Source organism: Natrix helvetica (assembly GCF_964273705.1).
Source record: "Natrix helvetica genome assembly, chromosome: Z".
Lineage (NCBI taxonomy): Eukaryota > Metazoa > Chordata > Lepidosauria > Squamata > Natricidae > Natrix > Natrix helvetica.
Window position 1 is genome coordinate 59705457 of NC_138554.1, and position 12178 is coordinate 59717634.

At 38.3% G+C, this 12178-nt stretch overlaps 1 protein-coding gene across 1 annotated transcript in view; it reads left to right on the forward strand.

Annotated features, from left to right (window-relative positions):
- LOC309401577 (transmembrane protease serine 11E-like) overlaps positions 1-12178 on the forward strand; it is a gene marked incomplete at both ends in the record, with an annotated part of 105256 nt that overhangs the window by 71258 nt on the left and 21820 nt on the right. The window contains one exon of the mRNA XM_081970647.1: positions 413-509. Coding sequence (XP_081826773.1) covers positions 413-509 — 97 coding nt within the window. The remainder of the gene's footprint in view (positions 1-412; positions 510-12178) is intronic.

The following is a 12178-nucleotide window of genomic DNA, read 5'->3' on the forward strand; positions in this document are numbered from 1 at the left end:
TTATATGACCTGTTCCTCTGACGTACAATTCACAAATATATTAATTTATGTAAATGTCTATCATTTTTAATACCAGCCTCATATCAAATGCCTTGTCTTGCTCTGCCAAATTCTTTTTCATTTAATCATAAACAGAAGTTTTATTCTTCCTTGCAAAATTTTTCACTGTTCTTTTGATTTATATTTACAGTACTTACCTTGCTGAAATTGTGTTACAAGGACCAATTATTTATTGCTTTTAAAGTCATAGAGATCCTTGGACGAATGTATTATGAATGAAGAGCATAAGGCACTGTTATGGTTATGATTCCTCCCTTGAAATCATACTACATAATGAAACTTTTGTCACCAAGACTCGTCCAACTTGTTTTTATTTATCCCATTAGTGGCTTCTTTTTTTAACCTAATACAGCTCATAAAGAATCTAGCCCTTGCAGTGATGCCACACTACCTACTGTGAACGCAGCCCAGCACAGAAGCAGCTGCTCACCTACAGCTGACACCAACAGGTAAGCGCTCTTCTCCTATTTCAAAAGGCAAGACAAGAAGCTGCCACAGCAGCAATGCAACATTTGGCTTCCATGCCACACTTGCTAGATATGGCAGACTATCTTCCCCAGATGGCTTTGGCTTTCTGGTCAGATTTTTGACCAAAAGGCAGGTTTTTCTCCTAGAACTACTTTTCCACTTGCTGATTCTGGGAGGCAGCTGGAAGGACAAAGAAGCACTATTGCCCCAAGCAGCTTAATCAACCTCCCTGGAGAGATATCCAGGGGACATTATTACCGATTTCTCTCAGGCTGCACTTGATCAGAAGTATGGACAAGGGACCACAAAATGAGAACTTAATGCCTCATCTTCTCTCCATATATTTTCAGATAGGAGTTGAGAGTGAGAGAGAAAACAAGAAAGTTTAAACTCTTAGTCTGCTTGGAAATCAGTTTTATTAAATTTAATGTGAACAAACTTAGGAAAAATTTTCCTTTTCATAAATAGAAGACATATAATCTTCTGCAGAGTTTTTTGTTTCAATCAGATACTCCCATCCTCTTTATATTTTATTAGTGCAGACATTGTTGTACAGGGTCACTGGATTTGGATCTGAACACACTCATCATTTTCATTTGTAAGCTTTTTGCATTTTCCCACTTCATTCCATTTTTTATAACTGAAAATTAATTAAGGAGTTAATTAATTAACTATTAATTAATTGCCACCATTGTGTTTTCATTGGTACTTCTCAGTTCTGTTCTGTTCTTTTTTCTGAAAAGATGAAATAGTTGCTTGTGATAATTTTCATCTTGAGATGAAACTATAAAGAAGTTATTTATTTGGGAAATTTACAGGTGCTTTCAGTAAAATGTCCTGGGAAATTTACAAAAAAGTAGGCTACTTCTCTATAAGCCTTTGAAAATTATTTGGGTTACATGATATCCCAAAGATTTTCCACACTTGTGCTGACACTATTGGGCAGTGGTTGCATTGTATTTGTTTGTATTATGTTGCAAAGTCCGAATATGAGTTTCTGTAAACTCTGAAAAAAGGAGTTTTCAATGTTTTATGCCAAAAAATATGGATGATGGGTGTTGAAAATAGTAGAGTAAACTAGATACAGACTTTGGGCTAATGCAAGGAAGGCAGATAGGAGAGGGGGGCTTCTAGAAAAAGTTACTTAATCCCTCCAAATAACCTGCCTTGATTTTCTTTACTATAAGAAAATCCTGACTTTTTTTTCCCCAACATTATGTTGCTGTACCTACCTTGAAGATTTTGTTGCTCTTCTTACCTAAATAGCTGACACCTAGCAAAGGAGGCACACTCCCCAAAAGTATGGATTGGGCTAGGTCGGACATAATAAACCTGATATCAATTCATTTGCATTTAATTAAATTTAAAATTATAATTCCATCCTTTCCTAGATGGTGCTGGATAGCAGATCATCCTTCATTTAAGCATAATCTACCTGGGGAAGACATTAAGAATAGAACACTGTTCTGGGTATCTGACATTTTGGCTTAAAGGTTTTTCTCCTTTGGAAAAAAACACATTTTTCATCAAACTACAAATGTTAAAAAAGCGGAAAGAAATTTCACTAGTTTTGTTTGCTTCAGTACATAAAATCTCCTTACAGTACATAGGCTTCTTTTATGAACCAATATTTTGACCAGGTTTGCCTTCTTTTCTGTTCTAGTCTGGGTGTCCCACTTAATTTATAAGAAATGTCCTCAGGATTAAGGCTTGTAGAATCCCACCAAAAAACAGAGCACACATTTATCATTTGTCAAAATGTCTTAGTCTTTCTTCCAGCAACTCATGCATTTTGAAAGAGAGTGCCTACCCTTCTGTATGTTAACCTGTTGGTTGGCTTTAATCCCCGTTCACCACTTGAATGGGGAAATGAACCTCTGCATCAGACATTTGAGTCAATTTCTCCTAGAAAATAACTAACCTGAGTTACTGCCACAGAAAAATCTTATTTTCAAAATAGTGCTGAAATAGGACTAGTAAACTTGCCCGTGAGAAGTTCTTATAATCATTTTTTTAAAGTGTGCATTGCTGCTTCTTTTTCAAATTGATATTTATATTAAGGAAAATTTAAAAGCTGTCAGAAATAGATACACTACAATGAACTGAACAATATTTTTTATGAAGAGTTTGGGTTCCCTTTAATATGGATTAGTAAAGCAGAGAAAACTGATTATTAAGACCTCTCTAATTTCTATTTTGGCATTTGTGCTTCCTGTTTATTCAGTTGCATTCTTTCTTTTCTACTTCTGCAAATTAAAAATAGCAGAATGGAACCTAGAAACAGTGCAGACGAATTAAAAGGGAGAACGAACAACTATAATATTTATGTGAATTGTACTAAATCACAAAATAATGTCTGTATAAAAAACTAGTTTCAGTTACTTTGTAGTATCAGATTTATAAGTGATTAAAACTAAAGCTCAATACAAACAGATAGCTGTTTTGCCATCGCCCCCCCAATTCTTTATTTTTTATATTTAATTTATTTATGTAATCTTGGTATGTTATGTATCTCATTATATTTCAATGGATACTTTAATTTCCACAATTGTAGTTGGCTCTGTTGTGATGAAAGGTATCTATAAAGATGAAGGTACTGTGGTGGACTACAGGAAGCAGCAATATCATAGGAAGGAGAGAGCACATTTCAATGGGGGTGGTGATGGAGGTGAGACAAGAGACAACACAGCCTGGTGCTGGATCAAGAGACAAAGAGTTAGAAAAGCCACTGCCTTGAATCTTCCAGGATATATCCCTTAGGGGGAGGATAGTAGTGGTTTAGTCTAGCAAGATTCTATATCTTTCTATTCAGGGGTGGACTTTAAAAATTTCAGCAATGGGTTTTCTGATTGGTTGCTGGGTGGGTGTGGCCATGGTGTACGTGACCTAGTCAGCTCCTGAACTGGGGGGGGGTATTTTTGCCTTCCCCCAGGTTCCTGAGACTTTCCTTGAGCCTCTGAAAGGGCAAAAACCTCCTCCCCCGGGCTCCCGAGGGCTTCCTGGAGGCCTGGTTTTTTTTCCTCCCTGAGCCTCCGTGTGGACCCTGCACTTACCTCACATCCAAAACAGGCCACATGGAGACTCCTTGGAGGAGCATGGGAGGGGCAGCCAGGGGTGGGATTTGGAAGTTCTCTGAACCAGCCATAATGTTAGCTTTGGGTTCTCGCAAACCCAGGGAAACCCATGGCAGCCCATCTCTGTATGTATGTGTGTATGTATGTATGTGTGTGTGTGTGTGTGTGTGTGTGTGTGTGTGTGTATGCATGCATCTATCTATCTATCTATCTATCTATCTATCTATCTATCTATCTATCTATCTATCTATCTATCTATCTATCATCCCTCTGTCAGGAAATAAACAGCCGATAGAGGGATGATGGCTTTAGTTCGAGGTCATTTTTGGCTTTAGTTCCAGGTCATTTTTCGGCTGGACCTGACATTCAGCTGGCTGGCAACTACTGGAATTATTCCAGCTGTTTGGATGGCATCAGTTAAGAAAAACTGATACCCAATACAAAATTATTTTTAAAATGCAAAGAACTTAATAAGTTTATTTCTTCAGATGTTCTAGATCAGGATATCAAACTCGATTTCATTGAGGGCCACATCAGATTTGTGTTTGACCTAGGGGGGCCAGGGTGAATGTGGCCAGAGTAGGTGTGGCCAGCATGATGTCACTTTTGTTGGGTGGCATCTGTAGTGGCCAAAGTGCTCTGCCAGCAAAAATGGGATCATGAGCTCCATTTTTTGCTGGGATAGCCTCCTACAGCCCTCTGCCAATGAAAACAGAGCTCGGATATCAAGAGGATATGACCCCCCAACCAGCCCCACATTCCAGAACTCAATGTACAAGGAGGCTGGGAAAGGGGGGGACATATCTGTAGCCCAGTGGTGGCATTCAATTTTTTTTACTACCAGTTCTGTGGGTGTGGCTTGGTGGGTATGTGGCAGGGGAAGGATACTGTAAAATCTCCATTCCCTCCCCACTCCAGGGGAAGGTTACTGAAAAATTCCCATTTCCTCCCAATCAGCTGGGATTCGGGAGGCAGAGAATAGATGGGGTTGGGACCAATCAAGGTGGTATTTACCGGTTCTCTGAACTATTCAAAATTTCCGCTACTAGTTCTCCAGAACTGGTCAGAACCTGCTGAATGCCACCTCTGAATCAATTATTTCCTTAGATACATATGATATAGTAGCAGAAGCCAATCTACTGTAACAAACACAACTGTGTTTATGTAGCAAACATATGGAACAAATACATTGTGAGTTAGACATCTTATACAAATAAGTTCTGTTATAGTACAGTATGAGTTTGTACAGCGCACCATTATTTGCTATTGCTTCCCAATTCTGTCTTATCTAGGTTATAATTCATTGTTTTATAACCTTATCAGTAAACTACAGATGGGGCTGTCTAGGTTCATTAGTTGTACTTGATGTTGAGAAAAGCTAAAGGAGCAGATGCATTACTTTTTTTTCTGATAAGCATTGAATGCTTAAGATTCTGGTTTGTTCCTTGACAGCACAGCTATAGCACATTACCTACTGCTTATATGGATATATACTATGAATTATTTTAAATTCTGTTTAGACTGTTGGCTACATTATTCAAAGATAACAAAAACATGCTTCTAATTTTGATGGGAGACAGTAAGGAAACTCCTGGATTTTGGGTTAAGAAGGTTAAAAAAATCATTTTAAAAGAAGGCAATAACAAACCCCATGGTTGCTGAGGCTACATTTGGGTTCTTTTAATATATACATCTTTTACTCTTTTAAAGTGTTTCAGTTCCAATTGTTTTGTGTGGGAAACAAGGTCTTTGGTGTAATCGGAGAGCTGAGAATTCTTATTTCTATAAAACGATGAAATAAAAAGCGATTGGCTTGAATCCATTTTAGATTTTATACTTACTGCATTTTTCACATAGATACCATGGGTTTGAGTTTGGTTTTTGTTTTTCAAAATCTCCAAGGGAAGATTTATTTCTTTGTATTTTTGTAGCAAACTTTGTGAGGTAGCCTGGCAGGTAAAAACTTGCCCGGAGCCACCCTCTAAGGCACACAAATGAGCAATTCTAAATCCACATCTTGCTCTTCTGAACCTAATATAAAACTACAATGTGCTATTTGACTTGGCACTGTAGCAATAAAGGATTTGTAGGGAGAGGGGAAAAAAATCCTCTTTCTCATATAAGTGAATATGATTTTAGTTGGTTTGATAAATAAATAGTCCTAGTTCTTCTCTTTCACCACATCTAGATGTTCTGCAAATTTAACCTTTGTTGTCATTTTAAACCCTGAAATAGACCTAGAGTGAGAATGAAAATGAATGATGGTTGAAGCTTTTTTATTTTTAATTGCATCTAAAATTGACTTGGATTCAAGGATGGAACTTGAAAAGTTCTTTCTTATATTAAACCATTATAACAAGTTTGAGCAAAGACAACATAGAATTCTATTGAATACACTACAGTTAAATTGTTGTACAAAAGAACTGGATTCTGAGTAGAAAAGTAACAAATGTCCTTTTCAATACCTATAATTTTCATTTTAGCCTCTAAAAATGATTTTATAAAACTGCATGTAATATATATCAGTAGTTTCAAGTAGTTTGATGGATCTTAATGGATTTTAGTTTTATTCAACCTGAAATTTCAGATAAGTTATTTGGAAGTGTAAGGTTGTCCAAAAATGAAGTTGGTATCTGACTAACCAGAACATGGAGATTTTAAAGGTCTGATTAAAAGACAGTTTTCTATGCATATAAAGAGAATGGATCTCATTTTAAAAAATCCACTCCTGCTTCTTGGTATTTCAGTTTAGTTTCAATTTGGGGCAGTAAGAGATGTATTTTGTTCCTGCTTTTAGTTGGACAACTGGAAGATTGAACGATTATGATCTATTTCATATCTATCAGAAATTACCCGCAGAGTGAAACATATATTCTGTGAACTGCAAATTTAGAGAAAGGGTATAGCAACATGCTTCCCTGAATTCAGCTATAGGGGCTCTGCCTAATAGTTAAGATCATATCTTTATGACATAATACATATATTCTCTTATTCTCAGCTCACTTGGGATCTGGAAAACTTGGGATCTTTCTGATCTAGTGGGAAAATAATGTTTCTATCTTCTATCCATACCTTGCTCTATGTTCCATATATGGTATTTCAGGGTGAGCTGGTGATGTGTTAAAAGGACAGTGATCTGCCCAGTTTCCCTTGTCACTTTAGGCAGGATTGCAATGAGGGTGGTGCAGGAAGTCACTATTTCCCCAAAGAACTGGTTTTTTTTTTGTTTTCATTTTAATCTAATTTATTACTTTATGACTAACTTGAACAAACTGATATTGGTGTACTTGCGGTGTTCAGGGATGAAAGCAAACAAGTTAAAACAACTTTCTGGATGTGCCTAAAGACTGAACAATCATCAGAGGACCTATTGTCAATGTGTCTGCAGGAACTGTTCTTCTCAATGTATCACTTGGTTTTGAAGGGAACTGAATCCATTTCAGAGCAGTCATGAATGAAGACAGAGTTTGCAAATTCTTAGAAGGCAGCTGAATAATTTTATCCCTGAGCAAACAGAGGTATATAGATCAATTATTGATATGAATAGCAGCTTGCCAAACTTTATAGCTAAGTAAATTGGTAAATCATCTTTCCCTCCATAGAGATGAACTATAATTTACATGTATGTTATGGTATTCAGAAGACAGAAGGCATAAAACCATATGGTACAAAATATTTCCATATGCACATATGGAAATTTAGTAATACTTACTAGAATTTATTTAGTGTTTACAAAAAAAAAAAACCCTTCAGAAAAAAATGTTCCAGCCAAATCATACCAAAACATTTGTAAAATAATTTCCACTTCATTTCAGATTTCTCCAAACTAATATTCTTTTTTATTAAATTATTTCTTAAGAAAATAAAAAAGGTGTCATTTATTTTTATGCAACCAAAAAGCAGCTTTTATAGGAAACCCATGTTGCACAATTTTGATAAAAGAATAAATATAAAAGTTAAATCAGAGATATATATGCAAGGAGACAGTATTTTACAAGATCTCCTTTGCGCTTTCAACCAGGAGCAGTCAGACATATAATACCAGTCAGTTAGTATTATATATTGGCTTTATCAAACTGAAACTGAAATAAAATTGAAGTGTAGGTTTGATATCATTAGTTAAATGCCTACATGATTTTGAAGTCAACTTCCATAGTATCAAACTAAATTATTTTTTCATTTGAAGAACTGTTTGCTGGCCTTGTATAGAATCTTTCTCTTTCACTTAAAGTTAAATGAAGTCCTGTGATTATCCGCTACCTCTGAAGGCAAGCTGTTCCACTGGTTGATTGTTTTCACTAGAAGGAAATTTCTCCTTAGTTAAAGATTGCTTCTGTCCTTGGTTGGTTTCCATCCATTACTTCTTGTCTTCTGGAGCTTTGGAAAATAGGCTGCCCCTCCTTTTCTTTGTGGCAGCTCCTAACATATGCCATGTTAATAAATAACTTCACCAAGCAGTTTATTGTAGATCAGCAAGTGAACCTTAACGAAGATTAAAGCCAGGAATTCCCACAATGGTCTATGTATTCTGAATATTTATAATTTTAGTTCTGTGGTGGATTGCTTCTACCAGGGTTAAATAAAAGGAGGGTGAAGAAAGATGATAGTGCACTTGATATTGCACTTAAAATAACAATAAGTAATTTATGGGTTTGTTTCTTAATTAACACATTTATAACATTGAATAAAAGCTGAATCCTCAAAAATATTACCCTTTAGATTTAAAATCTGAGAAGTATTATATGTTGCACTAGCTTCATTGTATTTAGCTAGTAGGCACATTTGCTCTGGGGATCTAAAGCTAAACTTATGCCATTATCATTTTCAGAATCTGATTTAAAATGATGTGTGTAGGCCCTACATAGCAATAAATTGGGGGTACTTAATAGAGAGATTGTGCAACTTAACTGAGGTCACAAATCTTGAATTATTTTTTAAACATTTGAAAACACAGAGCTTTGTTTCCTTTGTTTAATTAAGCAAAGGAAACAAAAGGAAATAAGCAGAGAGGAAGAAAGGTGAAAAGACAGGAAATAGAAGGAATGTGGGAAGATTGATGGAAGAGAAAGGAAATTGGAGACATTCCTTTCAACATGACATTACATTTAAATATGAATTGAAAATGGGTGTTTATAGTGAACATGGTTGTATTTGCTTAATTATGAAAAGCACAATACAAGTCATTTCAGGAAGAAAGAACTAATCAGTAATGGATTTAGTCATTGCAACCTGAACAGTGTGATGACCTGTATGGATGATGCAATCATGAGCATTATTCAGTTGTCATTGCAGTTGTCTTGCCTCTGAATTTGTGCATGGATGTCAGTTCTGCCATCTTCAGTTTGCCCCTAAACATCTCTGAGCCACTCAATCTTTAAAATATATTGAGATAACATGTGGGCTTATTTGACTATATTACACTTTGACCATATTACCCTTACTGCTGTCCAGCAGGTAATTTTAAGCCATGATCCTTGCTAAAAAGTAGGGAATGATTTTATATTGTAAAATTTACCTTCTTTTGATGTTCATTCCTGAAATGCTTCTTGTGTTTCTCCAGATCTGACAAAAGTCCCTGAACTAAGCATGAGATGCAGATCTTGAGCTGCAAGCTCTCTTGATTTGGCTTCAGGGAGGACTAAGACAGAGTGACAGCTCAGCATTTTGCATTACATCCTTTGTATCAGATATCATCAAGATTTTGAAGTGATGTCAACTCTAAAAGTAATTTCTTACTGAAGACATGAATTGCACCAGTTGTCAATGCTATCCAGTAGCTGTTCTCCACAGGGTAATTGTTTGGACTTGGTGAGTGGTTAAATGGCAAAATTGGACATAGCTAGAATTTCCTTTGAAATTTTGAACATATCTATAACAGTGACGTGCGGTGAAGTTTATGGCTAGTGAGGCAGCAATTTTTTTAGACTTGTGGACTTCAACTCCCAGAATTCCACAGCCAGGCATGCTCAGTTCCGATTTAAAGCAACAGCTTTAAACTTATTTAAATAAGTTTTCTTCCTTCTTTTTCTTTTTCTTTTACCTTCCCCTCCTTCCTCCCTCTCTCCCCCCTCCCCCCTCTCAAACACATAAACACACACACACACACAAAGAGAAGTTGGATTATAGTGTTTAATTCCATGTAGCTGATTTCCAGGGCAAAGGAGGAATTATTTTTGCCCTGTCCAATGGCATTTTCTTTGATAAAAGGGACGGAAAGATGGTCTTTGGGTTCCCTCCTTGAATGAGAGAATCCGTTTTAGTCAAAACGTTCAAATGTAATAAAATGATCTTCCTGTCTCGATCTATTTCATTGGAAAAGATGCCCGTCTGAGGAAAGAGCCTTTCACGTCTCTGAAAGCCAGCCCAGGGTGGGATCTCTCCAGGATGGGCGCAAGACCGATCCATGTTCACCAGCAAAGGGCAAAACTCTCTTCCATGGCCTCATTTCCCACCCGAAGCTTCCCCGTTTCTTCTCCATTCTTTTGCTTTCTGCAAAAACAGGGACGCACTTTGGGAAGGCGGGAGCCCAGAGGAGCCCACCGGCGCCCACACCGCCCGCTCTGGAAGCCAAACTGCCGGTCGGGACTTCCCAGCTCAGCTGCTTCCCGGGCGGGTGGCGCCTGCCAGACAGGACGACAGGAGCTGTGAGGGAGCACGGGCTCCAGGGGCTCTGAGCGTCCACCTGCCTGAACTGTGCCACGGGTGAAAGAAAGCGCTTTAGTCAGTGCGGTGTCAGGGGAGAGGATAGAATCTCTCCTCCTCTCCCCTGACACCCCCTGACTAAAGCGCTTTCTTTCGCCCGCCTGAGCTCTTCCGCGGGCGAAAGAAAGTGCTTTAGTCAGTGAGGTGTCAAGGGAGAGGAGAAGAGATTCTATCCTCTCCCCTGACACTCCCTGACTAAAGCGCTTTCTTTCGCCCGCCTGAGCTCTTCAGTTTGCTTTCTATCTCTTACCTATTACTATCTACTGTCATACTTCATTCTACCTTCCCACTTTGAAAACATCCTATAGCATGGACGTGTGGTCATTGGAGGCAGGGGAGGCAGAGCCTCCCCTCTCATCATGAAATAATAATATATAAAATAATAATATCCACGAGGGAGTTTCATATATATAAGAGGAAGAGGAGCTCAGGCGGGTGAAAGGAAGCGCTTTAGTCAGCGGGGTGTGGGGGAGAGGAGGGGAGAATGCCTGAGCATTCTCTCCTCTCCCCCACACCCCGCTGACTAAAGCGCTTCCTTTCGCCCGCCTGAGCTCTTCCGCGGGCGAAAGAAAGCGCTTTAGTCAGTGAGGTGTCGGGGGAGAGGAGAGAATGCTCAGGCATTCTCTCCTCCTCTCCCCCGACACCCCGCTGATTAAAGTGCTTTCTTTCACCCACCTGAGCTCTTCTGTGGGCGAAAGAAAGCGCTTTAGTCAGTGGGGTGTCAGGGGAGAGGAGGAGAGATTCTACCCTCTCCCCTGACACCTCACTGACTAAAGCAATTTCTTTCGCCCGCGGAAGAGCTCAGGCGGGGGAAAGAAAGCGCTTTAGTCAGTGGGGTGTCAAGGGAGAGGAGAAGAGATTCTATCCTCTCCCCTGACACCTCACTGACTAAAGCACTTTCTTTTGCCCGCGGAAGAGCTCAGGCGGGCGAAAGAAAGGAGCTGACCGTCTGCAAGTAATAGGACATAGAACATCAGAGTTGGAATGGACCTTGGAGTTCTTCTAGTCCAAACCCCTACATAAGCAGGAGACCTACATCATTTCAGACAAATGGTTGTCCAGTTTCTTCTTAAAAGCCTCCAGTGGTGGAGCATCCAAAACTTCTGAAAGCAAGTAGTTCCACTGGTAGATTGTTCTCACTGTCAGGAGATTTCTCCTTAGTTAGGTTGCTTCTCTCCTTGGTCAATTTTCATCCAATGCCTCTGGTTTTGTCTTCTAATTAACATCATTGTGAAATTAGTCTAAATCAAGATTCCCCAATCTACTGTTTATATTCTGCCATAAGCAAGAGTGATATGTAATGGAAATTGGAAGATAAGAAAACATATTAGCAGGAGAAATTACTTATATAATTGTGGCATAGATAGTATTTTCATAATTTGTGATGATGCTCTTTTCCCTATGTATGTAATCTGGAGAGATCTCTGCAGTGGAGGTCAAAAGGGTGCAAATGAGACAGGCAATGTTTCACTAATTTCTTTTTGTACATGCGCCATGCTGGAGTATGCCTGTACAAATTTGTGATGTGATGGCACAGGGCTTTGTTGTGATGGTGCAATGCTACTTTTACCGTTTTCTTGAAAGCATTCTGTCAATGCCTCTGGACATCTTCCTTTTTATTTTTGAAAACAAACCTTAAAACTTTTCTGGAAGAGGAAAAGAAACAATTGAACATTCTAACTAAATTAAAAGGAGAAAATCTTTCATTAATTTTGTTTTCAGAATAAAATGCTTTCAAATCTTCTGGATATTTTGGGATATTAGGGATGAATATACTCATGACAAATATGGACACTATTAAATAGAATGTTCAGTTATACACATCTCCTGAAAAAGTGTGCATTTCGTATTTCCCATGCATTTCAGGGGTTGAG